At 50.4% G+C, this 20,155-nt stretch overlaps 1 protein-coding gene across 1 annotated transcript in view; it reads left to right on the plus strand.

Moving 5' to 3' along the window:
* Positions 1-8,087: 8,087 nt before the first annotated feature.
* Positions 8,088-20,155, plus strand: part of EDN3 (endothelin 3) — a 22,374-nt gene continuing 10,306 nt past the window's right edge. Inside the window, exons 1-2 of the mRNA XM_007449471.1 lie at positions 8,088-8,139; positions 8,773-9,061. Coding sequence (XP_007449533.1) covers positions 8,088-8,139; positions 8,773-9,061 — 341 coding nt within the window. The remainder of the gene's footprint in view (positions 8,140-8,772; positions 9,062-20,155) is intronic.

Below are 20,155 nucleotides of genomic sequence, written 5' to 3' on the forward strand. Positions count from 1 at the left end.
ACCACTTCCTCTTCCTCCCCTTTGTTTCCATGTCCCTCTCACCCTTCCTTTCCTTCTCTTGGAAGTCTGGACCGTCCCCCAGGTGTACAGGAGACTTAGATGAGGAGAAAATTGCTTGACACACAAGGGAACTTAGGCAAATGGAATAGATCTTTTTTTTTCTCTGACCCTGGGAACAAAAGTTTAAAGATTTCCATCTAAGGAAGTAAAGCTAGCTGTTTGGAGGAGGAAAAAACCCCCCAAACTTCAATAACAGTGAATCACCTGTACTCTGTAAATTCCTCTATTTTTAGTCGCCAATTCTGATGTTTGGCAACTTAGGTTTGGAGCCCAAGGTCGTGTCCGGCTCAGCCAACTTTTGCAGATTTCTCAGGGTCAATTTTACCTACTATTTTAGGCGTGTTGGAGGATTTAAGTTCCTGCCTGTGGTTGGTTGCTAAGGGGTCCAATTCTTCATGGCTCCCTTACCATGCCCTTGACCCTGTAACCTTGTAGTGTCCTCCCCAGTCTTGGGCTTGCCAAGGGAGTGGCTTTGGCCAATGAGATGCTCACAGATGTGGCAACAACAGAGGCTTGAGAAGGGTCAGCGCATCGGGTTTTCTCTCTCTGGAGCCCCTTCTACTGCCATAGGAAGGACATGGCTGGGCTGGGCTGCTGGAGGGTGAGAATCACGCGAGCAGAGCTGAGTCATTTTTGTTGTCTCAGTGAAGGTCAACCTGGCTCCCCAGCAGTCAGATGACCACCTGATAGATGAGTGAGATCAGCGAGATTGCAGAGCTGCTTAGCCAATGAGTGCTTTGTGGACCAATTGTTACAGTTACTACACATACCATTGTGTCACTAGGTAATGAAAACACCACCCTCAGAGGACTTCCAATCGATCGGTAAAGTCTGCACACAACGGTAATTATTACAGCTACTAGCACAGCTGGATAACGTGTGTGAAATGCTTATTTATTTTGTGCCAGGCCCTATATTCAATGCTTTACCTATAGTCTCTCATTGAATCCATAGAGCAACCCTACTAGATGACTACTACTATTATCCCCATTTCAAAGATGAGGAAGCTGAGACTCAGAGAGATGGAGTGACCTGGCCAAGGTCACACAGCTAGGCAAGGTTAGGGGGCGTCAGGATTTCAGTTAGGTGCCGTTCAGTTCCAAGACCCACAAGTGTTACCATTTGGCTTGACTGCAAGTCTAAATGTTTCAGCAGCTCTAAGAGATTCAGAAGGTATTCCCTTTAAACACGCAAATCAGGTAGAACTTTCTAGAAGGGGCAGCATTTGGGCTTTAAAGCGGCTTTGGGCAGGATTCGTGCCGTGAGGTGAAGGGCATGGAGGAAAGTTTTGCGAATATTTTTATTCTGCATACAGATCAAGGCGTCTGACAGCTGCTGGAATCAAGCTTCCCAAATGCAGTGATTGGTTGCCTTTGGTGGACATGGGAACTTACCCCTCTGTGAGCTTTAGAAGGCTACAGTTTGTGAGAAATTCCTCTGATAAAAGTCAAGCCTACTTCAAGGCAGGTAAAAGGGGCAGGTGTGTTTGTGGCATGTTGACTTAACTTGTTCAAAAGTATCTCGCCCATTAATCTGCTGGGATGCCTGAAATTCCCACCTTTAGGTAAAGCATTGGAGCTAAGTTGAGAGTGGGTATGTGAGACAGTGGTCTGGGTGGAGGCTCTTACGAGGGGGTGGGAAAGGTATGAGTTGGAGGCATTGCTGAAGGAAAACAGACACTGAAATGTAGACCAGAGATTCCCAAACTAAATCTGCTTCTGCCAAGGACTGATGCTGGAAAAGGTGGGGTCTCTGTGCCCTTCCATCAGGCAATGGTCTCTCTATGGTTTGATGCTTGTGCAGGCAACCACGAGGCTCTGGGCTGGCGCTGCATTTGATGGTTGTATAACATGATGCTTCACGGTTCAGCTAGCTCTCCCAGCCCCTCCTGTGTAGTTCCTGCTGCCACAAGAAATGGTTTTCGAACAGGCGCTCATGTCTTTCGCCTGCTGGAAGTATGGAACCTCAGATGTTCTAAAAAGTTTAAAATATTTATTTTGGTAGCCCTTCTCATTCCCAACCAAGTCAACCAGCATGACGTCTTGCTACTCTGTCTTGAGGCAACCACCAGTAGCCACATCTACTGCCAGTTGCTACCCACTGATGCCTCACCCCTGCATCAGTTGTCTTGACAACTGACTCCCATTTCACAATGAGTTAAGACAAAATATATCAGTATGAATTTGACTGCCAGTGGCAGAAACCTAATTTGAACTGGCTTAAACAAAGATGGGAATGTAGTGGCTGATGTAGGTGAAAAGTCTAGTGTACCATGTTGGATCCGGGGCTCAAGACTTAGTCTCATCTCCCTACTTCCACTTTGTACTTCTGCTCTTTCCATATTGGCTCCATTCTTGGACAGACATTTTTTCCCTCGTGGTGACAAGATGGCTGCCAGCACCTCTAAGCTTCCATCCGGTCCTCTCAGCACCTCCATGGAAAAAGAGAAGAGTGTCCCACTCAAAGTCCCAGAACTGAATCCCATTGGCTCTGATAGGGCTGGGCGTAGCTCACGGGCTTATATCTGAACCAATCACTGTATTCAAGATTGTGTTAATTTCCTCTCGCTGCTGTAACAAATGACCACAAACATAGTGGCTTAAAACAAAGCAAGTTTATTATCTTACAATTCTGGAGGCCTGCCTGTCTCAAATATGATGTAATGCTCTGACTGGATAATCCAGAGGCACAAACCTGGTCTTGCAGCCCCACCCAAACCATATAGTGTGTGGAGAAACTGTTTTCCAGGGGAAGATGTAGCCTGAACCAGAGCTGGAGGAACGGGATGGCCAAGGGGCAGCAACAGCAAGCATCCATAACAGAAAACACAGGAAAAAAAACTCTTTTAAACAAATTTTTTTAGACTCGCTGTCAGATTTCTTTTGGGGATCGATAATTTCTTTTAGCCCTTGAGCACACGGAATTGGCAGGGCTGAAGTTTGGAATGCACTGTGGTAATTTTATTTCACTGAGAACTTGATAAACAATTTATGTCGCTTTTAAAGCACGGAATTTGGAGACTGATACCTCCTCCAGTGGATCCCAGTGACCACAGGAAGATGGGGAGGTGCACAGCTAAGACTTGGGCAGCATGGAAAAGCACTTAATTATCTGATTTCTGGGCAAGTTCAGGGCTTCCACTGATGAGGCCAGGCGAGAGGAAGAAACTCCAGGATAGTGGAAAACTACATAACGTATTATGTTACTCTCACTTAAATCCCCTAATTTTAAGGGAAAACAATCTTCAAAAGAGTCATAAAGCACATGAAGAGGCATCTTGAGGGGATGCTTATCTAGATAAATCACAATATTCTTAACAGCTGGATTTCTCGTCAAAATTTAAGCGAGAGGTACAGTCTCAAAGATACATCCACACATCTACCAGCTTGGAAAATGTTAATGAAAAATCAACAGAAGGACCCTAGCCATGCAGTTGGCTGAGTCGTAAAAGTGTCCTGATATATCACTTCTCTCAGGGGGGCATTTGATGGCAGAGACAGCAAAGGGTGACTAAGGAGGGATGGAGACTCGAGAGGGGGAGAAGGGCCCTTCCTTGGTGTCCTCTGCGGGGGAGGCATGCGGTCACCATTCCTTACCATGACCTTTCATCAGAGATTATGGGAATAAAGAAACAAGACAAATGGAGAAGCAATGACTCGTCGATGACACACAGAGGAAAATGGGTGTGATTATAAACACAGGGTATGAGATCTGGAGGCAGCGCTGCCTAACGGTTATGAACTGTGTCCCTGATATCGGATAGAACTGAATTTGAATACTGACTCTGGCACTTAACAGCTGTGTGATTGTAGAACATTCACTTTAACCTTTCTGAGCCTTCATTTTTTCATCTGTAAAATGAGGATAATGAGAGTACAAATTGTGTTATCGTAGGTCAGAACAATGATTAAAACCCTCACCACCCGGCTTGTGAATTGTATGTTTCCTTTGCATACTGCGTACCCTGGAGCCCAGGAAGACTGGTAGTGTTCCAGCCAGGATATTTTTCAGGTGAAAGTGACAGAATCCCAAATAAACTTTAAAAGACAAGAAACTATGAGCTTTTACAAATGAAGAGTACAGGGATAGTGTGGATTTCAGGCCCAGTTGGATCCAGTGGCTCAAATCAGGACACAACCCAGCTTCTCCGGCTCATCTCCATTTTTTAAATTTAAATTAATTTAGAAAGGAATCTATATTACTACCACACATGCCATAAGTGAAAGATAAACTTAAATGCGATGAAAACGATGTTACAAAGTCCTAAGTGGAACAGCAACAACAAAAAACCCCAAACAATCCAATTAAAAAATGGGCATAGGCAGGGCTTCCCTGGTGGCGCAGTGGTTGCGAGTCCGCCTGCCGATGCAGGGGACGCGGGTTCGTGCCCCGGTCCGGGAAGAACCCACATGCCGCGAGGCGGCCGGGCCCGTGAGCCATGGCCGCTGAGCCTGCGCGTCCGGAGCCTGTGCTCCACAGTGGGAGAGGCCACAACAGTGAGAGGCCCGCGTACCGCAAAAAAAAAAAAAAAAAGATGGGCATAGGACTTGAATAAACATTTCTCCAGAGAAGACATATACAAATAGCCAATAAGCACACAAAAAGATGCTCAACATCAATAATCATTAGAGAAATGCAAATCAAAACTACAATGAGATACCCATTAGGATGGTTACTATAAAACAAAAAAACAAAAAACCCCAGAAAATAGCAAATGTTGGGGAGAGTACGAAAAACTTGGAACTCCTGTGCACTGTTAGTGGGAATCTAAGATGGTATAGCTACTGTGGAAAATGGTATGGTACTTACTCAAAAAATTAAAAATGGAATTACCTAATGACCCAGCAGTTCTACCTCTGGGTATCCACCCAAAAGAACTGAAAGCAGAGTCTCAAAGAGATATCTGTACACTCATGTTCAAAGAAGCTTTATTCACATTGGCTAAAACATGGAAGCAACCCAAGTGTCTATCAACAGATGCATGGATAAGCGAAACGTAGTCTATCTATATGATGGAATATTATTCAGCCTTAAAAGGGAAGGAAATTCTGACACGTGGATGAATGTTGAAGACATTATGCTACGTGAAATAAGCCAGTCACAAAAGGACAAACACCGTATGATTCCACTTACATGAGGCACTTAGGGTAGTCAAGATCAGAGACGGATTGCAGTAGAATGGTGGCTGCCAGGGGCCGGGGAGGGAAGGAAGACGAGTTAATGTCTAACGGGTATAGCATTTCACTTTAACAAGATGAAAAGAGTTATGGAAATGGGTGTTAGTGATGGTTGCCCAACATTATGAGTGGATTTAATGCCACTGAACTGTACACTGAAAAACGGTTAAGATGGTAGATTTTACATTATACGTATTTTAGCACAACAAGAACAAAAAAAGGAGAAAAAATCCCAGCTAGATTCTGTGGCCTACTCAAGGCTCTAAGCACAAAACTGGTCGATTGTTAGAACGTTAAAGACACACCCAGCTGAGGAGCCTCCTGGGCGCAGTCGGAAGGACTGAAGGAGTAGAAAAGGGGAGACCTTTCTCACCTGTGCATGGCTGCTGGTGAGTGTCATGGCAGGTACACCTCCATCATGGTCCTCAGGTTGTTGGAAGGACCAGTTAAAATTCTCACTCTTCTGACTCTCCAGCTGGCCATACTCTCCTTTTCTCAACTAGATTAGAAGACTGAGGACAGGCCAGTGCCATGATGGTATTCCGTAGCTAGGCGTGCCTTGCAGGCTTATCCGGGTAGGGCAGGCTTTAGCCCAAGCTGTGGAAGGCGGCAGACTCACCGAGTGGTCCAAGAGCTCTGACATCTCCTGTGTCTGAATATACCAGGAAACTGCCCTCTACCCCTTTTCTCTTTTTAGCTGATTAGTGTACTGTATTTTCTATTTCTCCAGCCATCCCCCAATCCAAGATTTTTTCATTTTGTAGGCGATGAATATTTTAAGTCCAAGGAGAGAGATAATAACAAAGCGATCCAGATTCTAGCCCGGCAGGAGCAGAAGATAATTCTAGTTTTGGGCTTTTCTAATTTTCAAAACATGCAACACAGAAAATGAGGAAGAGGCCCCTGTAGAATATTTGTCCTGTTTGGTGACAAATGACCTTAAAAGATGTTATCTTTCCCTCGCCACACCTTGACTTGGACTCAGGGACTGGGTAGGATGGAAGGGGGCTGGAGGTGATGGAGAAATTGAAGCCTCAGCTCAATTCTGGGGACTTGGGTACCTTCCTAGTTACTACAGCTCTATAACAAATTGCCCAAAGCAGCGTGGTGTAGAACAACCATTTCTTATGCCCATGGGTTCTGTGGGTCAGAATTCAGACAGGGCACAGAGTGGGGATGGCTAGCCCTCAGTTGGAAGTCTTCAAGGCTTGGGGCTCCAGTCACCTCAAGGCTCATTCATTCACACAGTGGTTGGCATGGGCTGTTGTCTGCAAGGCCTCAGTTTCTCTCTGTGGGCTTGCTTGGCCCTCCTCCCAGCATGGTGGCTGTATCCAGAGGACCAGGATCCCAAGGGAGAGAGCCATGTGGGAGTTGTGCCACCTTTTATGACTTTGCCTCCAAAGGCACTCAGGTCACTTCTGCTGCTTTCTATTTTTTCCAAGTGGGTCATTCAGGCTGAAGGGGAGTGGGGTGGTACTCGACTGTGTCTTTTGTGGGAGGAGTGTCAAAGGATTGGTGTTCAAGTCACCACAAGTACCCTGCGACATGAGGAGTGACTCCAGGGCCTCAGACCTGTTTATCTTCCTCTGTGTGGCCTGTGACTCCCTGCCCTGCCTGGGGTTTTCAGGGAACGCCAACTCCAATCCAGTCCAAGCTGATGGGGTGGGCAGTGGCCAAGAGGGAAGTGCCCGATGCCACCTGGAGCACTGCCTCTCTTTACGTCCTTCCCTCTGGTCGGGGAACTCTGGCCAGGGAGGGGTTCTAAGGGCTTCTTGGTGTGCTCAGAGGTCAGCAGTCCAGGGCGGAGTCCATGGGAAGCATTTATTCATTCATTCTTTCATCCATCGACAAATCTTTCTCGAGTACTTCCCGTGCCCAGGCACAGCTCTCAGCAAAGGGGGTGTTTAACAAGGAAATTAACCGACCCTCTCTCCTGTGGTGCTCAGGGCAGGAGACCAGTCTCAGGTGAGCTAGGAGCGCCTCCCACACGTGGGGTGGGAAGAACACGACGGGGAGAGGAACCTGCTTCTCACCGAAGCCACCTCCCCAGTGCAGGGGGCTGTGCGCAAGTCACGGACACCCCAGGACCGCTAGCTCCACTTCTTGGTTGACTTTGCCCCTGATTGCTGCCCAAACCCACCAGCTCTGAGCTCCTGGGAGAGGCGGGGAGACACTGCCGGTGCCCGTGAGTCACGAGTGTAAAGTACGCCCAGGGCCTTGGCTGGCAGGTCTGTGCAAGGGTAAGGTGTCATTAGGTGAACGCTGAGAAATGCTGCCTTCCAGAGCCCCAGAGATAAAAGATAGGATTCAGGCGCAGCCTATTCTCTCTCCCACTGAGCTGCGGTGGGAGCTGCAGGGTCTGGGCAGCGACGCGGCGGGGTGGGCGCGTGAGCGTGAGTGCGCGCGTGTGCGTGTGTATGCGAGTGTGTGCGCGCGCGTGGCCTTCAGGCAGCTGTCCCGGCCCCCACCCCCCACGCACCCATCGCACCCGGCCCTGCGCCTGGCCGGCTCCCCCGCGCCTGCGAGGCGACCCCCGTGCGCCCCGGGTTCAAAGGCCCTGCGCGGCAGCTCCAGCCCCTCCGGGGGGCGGGGAGGCGAGGGGGGTGGTGCGGGAAGCAGAAGAGCCGCAGCCCACAGCCGGCCAGCCCTGCGCCGGGATGGGTAGCGCGCTCTGAAGTTCGAGACCGTCGCAGCCAACTCCTGGCCGCAGCCCGGGACGCAGCCAGCCAGCGGCCGGCCTCGAAGACCCCCTGGCCGGAGGGCGAGGCCCGCCGTGCCCGGCACGAGCGCCCTTTCACGGCCACAGGCGTTCGTCCTCCGGCCCGGTGCTCCCGCGGCCGATCGGGGTTCATGGAGCTGCGGCTGTGGTTCCTTTTCGGGCTCGCAGTGACCTCCGCCGCAGGTAAGCGGGCGGGGCGGCGCGAGGCTCCTGGCGCGAGCGCACACAAAAGGACCCCGGGACGGGCGGGGCGGGGGGCGCGGGGAAGGGGGCACTGCTGGCAGAGGCCTCTGGCCCCGGCTCGCCACCCCTGCAGGCGCCCGGGGGGCGGGCTGGGGGGCAGAAGCTGAGGGCACGGATCCCCCGCGGGCTTGGGAGGTTGCAGCCCACACGCAGGCTGGAGACCCGGGGCCCGGGGCGGACTTTGTCGATATTTCGTGAAGTCGGGAACTTTTCCAAAAGTTTGCAAACGATTCAGAAACTGTGCAAAATGACTGCAGAGTTTTCCGAAAGCCTGCACAATGCTTGCACGTTTTCAGCGGGCACAGATAGCTTGCGCGCTGCGCGGCGAGAAGAGCTCCCAAGCTTTTCACCAAGTGTGCACGCAACTTGCAAACTTTTCGGAAACGGCGCGCCTAGCTTTGCACACTTTTCCGAACCTCTGGCGTAGCTTGGAGACTTAACAGAAAGTGCCATTAGCTTGCAAACTTGGCAGAAAGTTTGGCTCTCCCCCTCCCCTGGGTTTTGGGGGATGGTGGGTGTCCGGGGCCTGCACCCTCGGCAACTCAGGAGCCCCTCAATCTGCCTCTTCTGCAGGGCTGGTGCCTCGCCCCCAGCCTGGGGACGCTGGCAGGAGCGGCGAGCCCCGGGCCCCCTCTGCCGCCAGAGCGGAGGGGGACGCAGAGGAGACTGTGGCCACAACAGCAGTGCGCGGTCCAAGCCCCAGAAGCCCTGGGCAGGAGGAGGGACCTGGTCGGTTTGGGGAGCAGGCGGCCAAGGGGGGCCCTGTGCACCACCGAGCCCGGCGCTGTACATGTTTTACCTACAAGGACAAAGAGTGTGTCTACTATTGCCACCTGGACATCATCTGGATCAACACTCCTGAGTGAGTCAGCCCTGGGGGCGGGGGCTCCTGGGCCAGGCCCCTCTCTTCACACTCCGGGATGACCTGGTCCCGTCCCCGCCTGGTCAGCCCAGAGCCGGCCTGGCACAGCCTTCAGCCCTTGCTAGGCTCTCCTGCCAGCCCAGGTCAGGTCTGCAGGTCAAGGGTGTGACCCCCATCCCCTCTGAGGGTCTGGCCCAGGAGAAACCCAACCCCAGAGTTTCTGATCCGGTGGAAGGGCGAGCCCTCCCTCTGAGTGAAATGAGCCAACCAGAGGGATTAGACACCTGAGAAGTCCCTCTGGGAGGGAAGAAGCCCCGAAAGTTGTCTCCTGCCCCAGGGGCTAAGTGGGCCTGGCCCCCTTTGCTGACCCTGCCAGGCTCCAAGGAGTTTCAAATTCCTTGAAAGCAGCCTGCTCTCTAGGGAGCACCGGGGTGGGCTTGGCAGGGCCTAGTGGAACCTGCCCCGTGGGGGTGAAATTCCATGGGCTTCAGGCTCCTAACCTCCTGTGGGGGCAAAGCCCACGGGTCCTCCCCAGGCTGGCTTCTCCTGCCCACTGTCACCCCCTGCCCCGGACAGCTCCCCTTGACCCTTCCGGTCCCTAAGAACTCTCTTACTGCAGGACCGAGACAGTGACACCTGAGTTAGTTTTGGGGTCTCCTTGTTGTGAAGCCCACTCTCTCCTGAGGCCGTGGGCAGCGACTCAATTCAGGAACCCCTTCTGCAGAAACATCATCCTGCAAACTGTGAAGAGGGCTTGACCCTGCTCTGGTCAGCAGCCTTTGGACTTTGCCTTCCTGGTCTCTACAATCTGGGACTTGGACCAGACGTCTCTAGATGTCTCTAGGTATTCATGGGATCTCTTGGGCGTCCTGCTTGCACTTGACTAGGGATTCTTAGCCTTCCTGGAGCCCTTGGCCCGCAAAGGCAACTTTGCCACTGTGTTTGGAGCCCCGTGATTCGTGTCCTTCAGGGGTTCCTTCATTCCGAGCCATCTAACCTCTGAGCACCCTGGGTGATATCTCGATGGGCCTCACATACCCACCTTGTTTCACCGACACCTCGAGGATGAAGTGCAGAGGAGGGTGAGCCTGGGGGCGAATGTATTTCAAACCAGGTCATGAGCCCTCTAAGTGCATCTGGGAGAGGTCTGGAAAGTCACCCTGTTGTCCAGCATGGCAAGCAGGGCTGGCTCCAGCGGGGAGCCTGGACGTGTGCACAGGGTTCCAGCTCAGAAAGACCCTCATGGTTTAAAGTGTATTGTCGCCATCTTGAAATGCTTAATACTTTTTTTAAAAAAATCAAAGTGTAGTTGACTTACAATATCGTGTTAGTTTCAGGTGTGCGGCACAGCAGTGGAAATGCTTAATACTCTTTGAAGCAAGGGCTCCACGTTTGCATTTTATCCCAGGTCCCCCCAAATGAAGCTGACCCTGATGGCAGAATTTGCTTGCCGGGCTGTGTCTGATCAGCTCCTACACATACCGTCAGCCCACAGTAGGGAGGATGGGGCCAGATCATAAAAATGATGTGTGCTGGGGAGGGACTCCTGGACGGGCTGTCACTGATTGCCTTCTATTCTCAGACAGTGATCAGGGTCACCTTCTCCTGCCGTCCCCATCACCCTGACACTTATCCTTTCTGATTCTTATCTTCCTGGCATTGTCCTCTGACCAAATTAGCTTCACAGAACCCAGGACTGAGGGCAGCCTTGGTAGGAATCCCAGGCTGTGGGTCTAGAAGGAGAAAGAAGAAAGCTAAGCAAATTTGGGGCAGGGGGGCCTTTGCAGAGGAGAGGGGAGGAAGGAGGGGATATTTGGAGACACCTTAGTTCTCTGCCTGTTGCCAAGCCCTGAGCACTGGCTGCGGGAAGCGATTGTCGCAAAGCCCTGCGACCTGTTGGGAATCCTGTCTCCCAGTTCCGAGCTGTGGTTTAGGGCCCGAGATGAAGCCATGGGTCTTTGGCTTTTTCTAGCCAACTTGCTAACGTTCCCCTCACAGCTTGATTTACCTCTTCCCCTCTTCCCTGACCCTGATTCATTTTAAACACTAGGGGGAAAGGATTAAATATGGTGTTTGGGAGTTTCGTGAGCTACCCGGGGAAACAAGAAAAATGACAATAACCAGGCTTGAGCGTTTTGAAGTCAGACAAGCGACATAACTTTTATACAGAAGATGTTCCTGGATGGTCTTTCTCTGTCTTCCTTTCTTTTCCTCCTCCCTCCTTCCCTCTTTCTTTCCTTCCATCCAAAAATTCTCTGTTGATATATGGACAGGTCCACTGGCAAACTTTAGAACATATTGGATAAGATCACGAAGCGAGGAAGTGGGTTTTGGGGAACTTGGACCTTTGGAGAAATGGAAGCATCTGAAGAATGACTGGATTGAGCTAAACGGACAAGGGTAGCGCACACCGAGGACTTTTCCAGCTTCTGCCCCCCACCCCTTAGCTGTCACCCCCTCTTCTTTAGCAGACCCTCTTGCTGTCTCGAAACTTCTCCAGGGTGCGAGTTGCATCCTGTGCCCACCGCTGGCTATGCTGGGAACCTGCAGGAGTCTGGAGCCTCATGTCTAAACAGAGAGTCTTGAACTTTGGGTGATTTTCAGCTTCTGGTGTCTTTCTTTCTTCTGCCTTCCGGTCACATGGAGGCAGAGGCAAAAATCCGGCTGCATCTCGGAAGGATGCTTGCAAGGTTGCAGGCATTCTTGGAGAATGGTCGTTTTGGCTGCGTTTAAGGACCCAAAAGCTTCAGGAGGGATGCTGTAGTTACTGTATCTCACGTGGAAAGTGAAGGCTCGAGAGACCAGCTGCTCCCAGAGGTGTCTTCTGGGTATGAGATCCAAGTTCTCTGGTTTCCCCACATCCTTCTGCACACTTGGTTCTTCCAGACCTGAGCTCGAATAGCACCCAGCACACAGTAGGTCTCAGTAACGCTGGCGACTTCCTGTGAGGCCCTTGTCTTTGTTGTCACTGAGGTTCCGTCTGCGGGTCTTTCTCCCACAAATGAGGCGTGCTGTCCCAGGGTGTGTGGGTGCTGCCAGAGGTCTCACATCCCTATAGACATGTGCGGGAATGTGGATTTTTCCAGAGCTGTTGCCCATAACTTCCATTGTTTCTTCCAGAAGATCTGGGACCCCAAAGAGAAATGAACCAAGTGCATCCTGGGCACTGCCCTTCTCGCCCCTGGGGAGGCGGCGGAGATAGCAGCTCACCCACGGGACAAGGGATGCTCATGGCTCTCCTTGGCCACGTTAGGAAGCCCCGCCCCTCCCCTCCCCCCAGCAACCCCACCGTTGCCAACAAAAACAAAAACAAAACTCCACACCAGAGAAAAACACATCCCGTCTTAAGGCCATGGAAAATTTGCCAAGAATAAGATAATAAGGAGAGAAATAGGGACAAGTAGCCCATGTGCTTACATCCCTGTGCACTCGGGGTTGTTTTCCATGAGAATGCTTCAAAAACAGGAGTGTCCTATGACATGGTGGGGGATTATGTCTGTCAGGGTCTGCAGAGAGACGGAACTAATAGGACGTGTGTGTGTAGATATCTATGTGTATATAAACACACCACACACACACACACACACACACACACACACACACACACACACACAGAGGAGCTGATGTCGAATTCTTCAGTCTGAGGCATCCTGGAGGCAGAATTCCCTCCCTGCTCAGGGCACCTCACTCCTCTCTGCCCTCTCCTTCACCTGATTGGACGAGGCCCACCCACGTTATGAAGGGTGATCTGCTTTACTTGACGTCTACTGATTTAAATGTTAATTGCCTCTAAAATATACCTTCCTAGCAACATCTAGACTGGCATTTGGTCACATATCTGGGTACCATGGCCCAGCCAAGTTGGCACATAAAAAATGAACCTTCACAGAGCTCTCAGTGCTAATGGTACCCCATAGCAGGGCAGTCCCTCTGCACCTGCCACTGTACACCTGGCTGTGGAGTGAAGCCACTCACTCTCAGATGGCCAGTGGAGTTAGCTGCAGGGCCCCCAGCAAGGAACCCTGCTCTGTTCCTCCCCACTTTTTTCCTGAGAATTGAGGGAAACTTCCATCTGTTAAATCCCTCCAAGGACATAATGAGAGAGGCATTGTGATGATGTGACAGTGACCATGTTTCCAAACAAAAATCTGAGCCACATGGGCTGACAAGTAGGAATGTATCAAGAGCAGTGCGGGATGTTTGGAATCATGGGTGTGGTGGACAATCTGGGCTCTGTAATCTCGTGGGAAGACTCCAGACCCAGGAGCTCTGCCCTGTGTCCTGGATGTGACTCGCTGCATGGCCTGGGGGTGGTGCCACCCTCTCCCTGTGCCCCTGGGTAAGTTGCAGACATCAGTGTGACTCTAGGATGGTGACCTAACAAGATGATCAACCTGGCCACACTGACTCAGGAATGACCTTTGTCTCCCCAAAGAAGCAGAATGAAAATAATAATAACAAAACATTTAAATTGTATTTCAATGTATTCTACCAGAAAAAGGCAACAATTCAACAGACTCATCTTTGCCTCCTGTGTTGTTCAAGAAAAATATGCCAGCACGTTTCTAAGAAGGGACTTTTTTTTTTCTTTTTTTTTCTTCTGTATGCGGGCCTCTCACTGTTGTGGCTTCTCCCGTCGCGGAGCACAGGCTCCAGACGCGCAGGCTCAGCGGCCATGGCTCACGGGCCCAGCCGCTCCGCGGCATGTGGGATCTTCCCGGACCGGGGCACAAACCCGCATCCCCTGCATCGGCAGGTGGACCCTCAACCACTGCGCCACCAGGGAAGCCCCAGAAGGGACATGTTAAGTTTGAGAACATCCCAGAGGAACGGATGGATCTGGTTTGCCAGCCTCCCACTGATGCGGGGCCAGCTGCCCACCCACCATGTGATTTCAGAGACCCCAATAACAGTCATGTGACCCGTGAGTCAGGACTGGGAGTATCGTTGCTGGAGATGCAGCTTTTGAGGCAGAAGGATATTCTTTCTGAGCTTTATCATGATCACGTAGACGATGGTGATGATGGTGACAATGGTCCACACTGATGTTGACCGTGACTTCTATGAGTAAAGATGTGTGAGGATGACATGAGAAAGCGTGAGGGGCATTCTCAGCACAGTGTCTGGACTCTAGCAGACACTCAGTACCTCAAAGACGTGACCACGCAGATAACTGTACAGCCCCTGGGGCTGCATAACCCTTCCTGCCGCCCCACCTGCCGTATCCCAGTCTGTGACTGGAGAAGCCGGTGACTAGGTAGCTCAAGTCCTGCTGAGGTCGGCTTCCTTGGACCGTCCAACTGGTCTCATGCTGCTTCCTGCAGTAACACTGAGGAGCCTGCCCCCGGGTACCTCAGTTTTTCCCTACTCTATGGCCCTTGGTGCGCGATCTATTAGCATTTGATTTGCATAAGGTTTACAGACCCTGGGAAAAGGTGTGTTTGGATGACTGCTGATAAGTGGCTTGATAAGCGCTCTGGTGGCCAAAGGTTGTTACAGGCTTGATGAGATTTGTTCCTGCCCTTTCTGCCCCTCCTTTCTTGCTTGAGTCCTACCTACCTTGGTAAATAATTAGAATTTGGGGGAACGGGGCATGGTGTTCTCGGAAGGCACTGCCCTGGGCTCCCTCTGCTAAATGGGGAGGTGGGTACAGTTGAAGCAGGGGAGAGGGAGGGGGTCTGGCATTTCAGGATAATTCGAATGATCTGTTTAGAACTTTTTTGTTAAATGATGAAATCTTAGTAAGGGTGAGTCCAGCAGAATAGACACAATGCTTTGCAGTCATTTCCCAGGCACCCAGCACCGCCGGGGACCTGAGTGTGGGCCACTAGGAAGGGATCCCAGGAAATAACTATGGAATCTGTTTACAAAAATGGTAAATAAATAAGGACACATAAGAAAAGACTGTATCAGCCAGACTAAAAGTGATCTTGAACTCAGGGTTCTGACTGATCATGTTTTTGCGCTCTGAGTTGTTTCCCTCCGGTGTAACCATCTCCCCCTTGGAAATCTAGTAGATGTTTACATCCCAATTTTGAGTTTGGGTAGCAGTAGCTTAGAACATTTCACGGCAAAGATGCGTCTTTCAGATTTGACGGCCTCGGCGCTAAATTTCAGAGTTTGTTGGCAAGGTCGGCTCACACAAGGTGACCTTCCGGTTGGGTTCACTTGGACTGGAAGTCCCCTTTTCTACCCCAGAGTGGCTGTGAGGAGGTGAGATATCCAGGGACAGAGATGGGTTCGTTGAAATGCAGCCGATCCTGACTGGATGAGAAAGAGGCTTGAGGCTGGAAGGCAGTTTGATTTGCCTCCAGAAAACTGGGTACAAAGAGGTCGTGACCCTGCATGACCCTGGAGGGAGAATTTTGATTTCTGCTAGATGAAAGGGGCATTGCAGCTAGGATCTTGGCCTTAAATGTGAAGGCAGATGAAAGGCTCTGACATCTCTGGTGCGGTATATTCCTGCAAGAATTTAAAACAAAGGAAGCTGGGGAGCAAACATTGCTTTCGTTAAGGGGGTCCCACGGCTGAGTCGGAACTCACAGGGCTTTGTAACGCCAGCTCTTCATCCCGCTCTGGATTGGCAGCATCTCAGCACGTCCAGTGGGGCTGCCTGGGGCCCCTTTCCTAGCTCCAGGTAACCCCGTGTCACTGACGCTCAGCTTTGGAGCACATAACAAATAGATCAACTGTTTCAGAGGGAAATGACCCCATCTCATTCTAAGTCATGTTTTGGTGGAAACAGAGACCTCCTTAAAATGGGACACACACACACACACACACACACACACAAACACACACACTTTCCCCCTATTTGGGATAGGAACCAATTGTATTTGGAAGGAAAATAAATCCGGGCAATGGCCACAATGTAGATGAGCTGCCGGTCCAGACATAGTTCAGGGGGTTTCTAAAGCCCTGCTCCCCGGCCAAGTCTCCCAGGAATGGACAGCAGGATAGGGCATCCCCTGGCCTTTCTCATCTGTCCCAGCTCAGAATCTCAGGAGAGCCACGAGCTTTGGGAGAACTTGGCAATGTTCAGAGCCGTGGAGGCACAGGTCTTCTCTTCTTTTATAGCCTTTCAGGGCTGACTTAGCAGGAGGCCTTAATAAACAGTAACACTAGAACAGGGCAGCCAGCGAACCCTGTGCCCGGCCCAGTAATTTAAAAAACAGAAACAGATTCACGCATCCATGAGAAAGCCTCGGAGGCTGATGTGGCCGACGTGTTGTGATCCTTTGTTGCTCAGTGATGGCACGAACAACCCACAACTTGGGGAGTGGCCAACAGCTTTGCCAAAAGTCAGAAGCAAGTTGGCAAGAGAGCAGAGGTGTCTGTAGCTTTTCTGGGTTTTTCTAAATCTGATTTCCGTGGGTTTGTTGCAGGGTGGAGAGTAGGGTGAGGCTCATGACCCCCTCTTTCAGGTGCAAACTTGGAGATGTCAAAAAGTAAAATAAAACTTAATGCGATATTTTTAAAAAGTCAAAACTAGTGCAAAAATCACTAGTCATAATCAACCAAATATCGACATTTTTAATAAAGACAGGATCTGACCCTGTGCTTGGTTCTTGTTTGGGCATAAAGCCTGTCTCTCTAGAGGGACTCAAGTCTTCTTAGTTTGAGGCAAGCAATCAAGTGATCAGAGCTGCCACAAGGATGCAAGCAATTAGATTAGGAAGAAAATGAGTGTCTTTATTTTTGTTGCCATGGCGAGCATGTCTTCATTTAGTAGGATTTTTCCATCCGTAAGATGAAATCTCCTGAAAATTAGCAACGGTGTCTTCTCTTGCTTTCTGTGGGTTATTTAAAGGGATGTGTGATGGTGTCTTTTTTTTTTTTTTTAATCACTGTACAGATACCCCCATTCTTAAAAAAAATACCTGCTCCTTATTTTACCCCTTTTGTTTCCACTGCTGGGAACTATTTTGAGCCACATCTGTCTGCAGCTTTGCATAAAGTTATAATGAGGCCATGCCAGACAGACGTGGATTGCTCATGCCTACATTCGACCTGGAATTCGTTAGGGTCACTGGGGGCTGGGGAGAGAAACTCTAGCCTAACTCATATGGACGCATTTGGGTTGTACCAGATGGAGGGGAAACCAGCTAATCTGTTGGATTCCATAGATGGCTTCATTCTCCAAATGTTGCAGGCGTTTGTTGCCCTAACTTTTTTTTTTTTTTTAAGCTGTCACTCTTGGAAATCGCACCCCACACACCGAACACAGAAGGATTTTTCTGCCGTTCTCCCTTGCTTTGACCACTGGTCAAATATCCTTCATTCAGAGCCCCTGTGTCTGCATTAGGGGAGGAGGATGCCGTGTCCAGGGAGCTGATGGGATGAGACAGCCTGTGGCTTTGGGGTGATTTTTAAGCTCAGTTATGTGGTGGTAGGATGTGGGAGAGTCCTACTCTTTGGGCCAAAGCTTTCTAAATACGGTTGGTGAGATCCTGGGAATCTCTCCGCTTGGGTTGGGTAGAGACCCCACATTTCATTGTGGTTTAATTGCTGGAGAGCAGGGCTGGGCCCTGCTCTAGGATTTGTGCTGTTCGGAGATGCTCAAGTAACAGTGAGGGCATTCGGGAATCTCTCGATGGAATTTGGAGCTGGACAGACCTTCCAGAGAGCCAGTCATTTCATTTCTCAACCCCAGAGAGAAGCCACTCACCTAGGGCCTCTCAGGGAGCAAGTCTTCAGTTTGGGCCAGAAACCTGGGTCTGTCTGCTGAGGGCGGCCTCTGGGTTTGTCTCCGAGGCCTCATCCATCCGGGCAGCCTGGTTTCTTCCTCATGTGGCTGTGGAAGTTACTATCAAGACATGGTTCTTCCACTTCTAGTGATCTAGAGACCATATTCTCTCTAGAAGAACCTCAAAGAGGGGCCGATTGAGGACAACGATAGTGAAATCCAGTGACTCAGCCAGGAATTCTGTACATCTGCAGACTGGGCATGGCCTAGAAGAAATGGCCAATCGAGACCTCCTTCCGTCCCTCCTTTCTTCACATAGCAGACCTTTGTTATTGAGATGTTGAGGTATTATTGGGCACCTGCTCTGAGCCAGGTACTGCCTGGGCTGCCCTGGGTGCCGAGGTGAACAGGCAGAGACCGGCTGTTACCAACTCCAGGGGATAAGAAGGAAGCCACACCTGCAGCACAGGTGAGGAACGCCCCCATTCCTTGGGTCCGATTGATGGAGAGTCAATGTTCTCTTTGAAAATGTATGTAATTCTGGTAAAATTCCCCAACAACCAAGTCCTGGATAAATTCAAAAGTCGTGAGTTGTGTTTTTTTTGGGTGGGGTGGGGGGAATGTCTTTAAAAAAATTAATCTCCAACCCACAGCACGTTGCTCACTCTTTTGATATTTCTAAATGCTCTGGGGTCATGGGCTATTTCTGAGGCTGCAGGAGAACTTTCTCCATTGCCAGGTGGTGGAGGAACAATTTGCCTTGGGATCCTCCCACTTAGAGATGCGGGGATTTTCTGCAGAAGTAAAGCTACAAATTGCCAGTTCACTTTATGTTGTTTGTGAGTGTGTAGTTTGTGTCGTATTCTTTAGAACCAGAAAGCGTGTGTGTGTGTGTGTGTGTTTCTGCTTGCATAACGAGGGCAATGAGGAGATATATTTTGGCTATTTTCTTTCCTGGAGATTGGAAGGGCACCAAATGGTTGTCTGGCACAAGGCCTGTCCCAAGCAGACTTTCACAGGCGTTTGGTGAGTGGACAAGGAATCAAGTCACTGGAGGGTAAGCCTTGTGAGGTGGTCAGCCAAGTGTCTGGGGGCTGGGCTCTGAGCATCATGGGGTCATATGTTTGCTTCCACCTGCCCAAAGGACAGTGTGATCCAAACCAAACATTTCACAGTGGGCATACCTGGGAAGAAAGGATTCCAGCCAGCTTCGTTGGCTGGTTGCGTCCTGATTTGGAACATATTCTTTTGTGTTTGTTTCCATGAAGAAAATCTCTACTTGTCCTTGTCAGCTGCAGAGACTCCGGGTCTTTCTATGAAACCCAAGAGATCGTGGTTGCATCCATCTGGAGAAAGTGAGTTCCGGGGTCAGCTAGAGGTCACTGGTCGCAAGCAACAGAAACCTAGTGTTGCTAACACAGCATGGGGGTTTACTGGGAGGACACAGCGTGGCCCACAAACTGGGAGGGAGGGAAAAGCAGTACCAGGCTTAGAAAGGAGAGGTGCCAAGACGGGACTGGGGGTCCCAGTGGGGGCACAATCGAAGAGACAAGGCAGGACGGAGCCACCTGGCAAGTAGCAGCCTCAGAGTATTTTCTGACCTTGAATTGCTTTGCTCAGGTGTCTTGGGAGGGAGAGGGTGTGATGGGCCAGCTTGGGTCACCTGTTGAGTCCTGAGGCAGGGGAAGGTGAGACTGTCAGTCGACAGTCTCTGCAGGACCTCACACAGGGAGGGAGGGATAATTCCCCAGGGAAAAGATAAGAGATTGGATTCCAGGAGACAAAAACAGCCAGCGTTGATCCCAGGCTCTAGAGAATTCTGGGCTTTTAAGTCCTTGGAGAGGGGTACTCCTGTCTCTGAGCTGGTGTTTCCCTCTTGCCTCTATGTCTTTGTGCAAAGTGGCAATGGGGTGGGGGGTGGGGGGTCCACTAGATGCTTGTTGAAGTGAATGGATGCTTTTATAGACCTTTGAATATTCAGCCACTTCCTGTAGTTACTTCATCCTGTCTTACTCTTAAACAGAGTTCTTAGCTAGCAGTTGTTTCTGGCTAAGGTTACAAAGACAGTCAGTGAAGTTGATCCACACTTTCTTCCTTGCCCAAGAAGATATTTTGAAGCTTGAGAGAACAAGTGAATGGTGTCTTCTAAGGAAGGAATTTAATAAAATCTGAAATCAAGCCCTAGTTAGAAAGCATGTTGGAGTCTCGAAGTTGATTCTCTGGGGAGTGGTGGGGGGCAGTATCTAATGACTGCTGGTGCCTGGCAGCTGGGGCTGCTGCCCCTGCCTGTCTGCCTACCCCTGGGAAACAGTTGTTCCCCTTCCTGTCGGCTGCAGGGCTGGTCATCGGAGTCATGCCTTCTGTACAGAGTATCCCAAAGGCGATCCTGTCCCTGCTTTTTCCTTTTC

This window comes from Lipotes vexillifer, unplaced genomic scaffold (genome assembly GCF_000442215.2).
Source record: "Lipotes vexillifer unplaced genomic scaffold, Lipotes_vexillifer_v1.1 scaffold524, whole genome shotgun sequence".
Taxonomy (NCBI): Eukaryota; Metazoa; Chordata; class Mammalia; order Artiodactyla; family Lipotidae; genus Lipotes; species Lipotes vexillifer.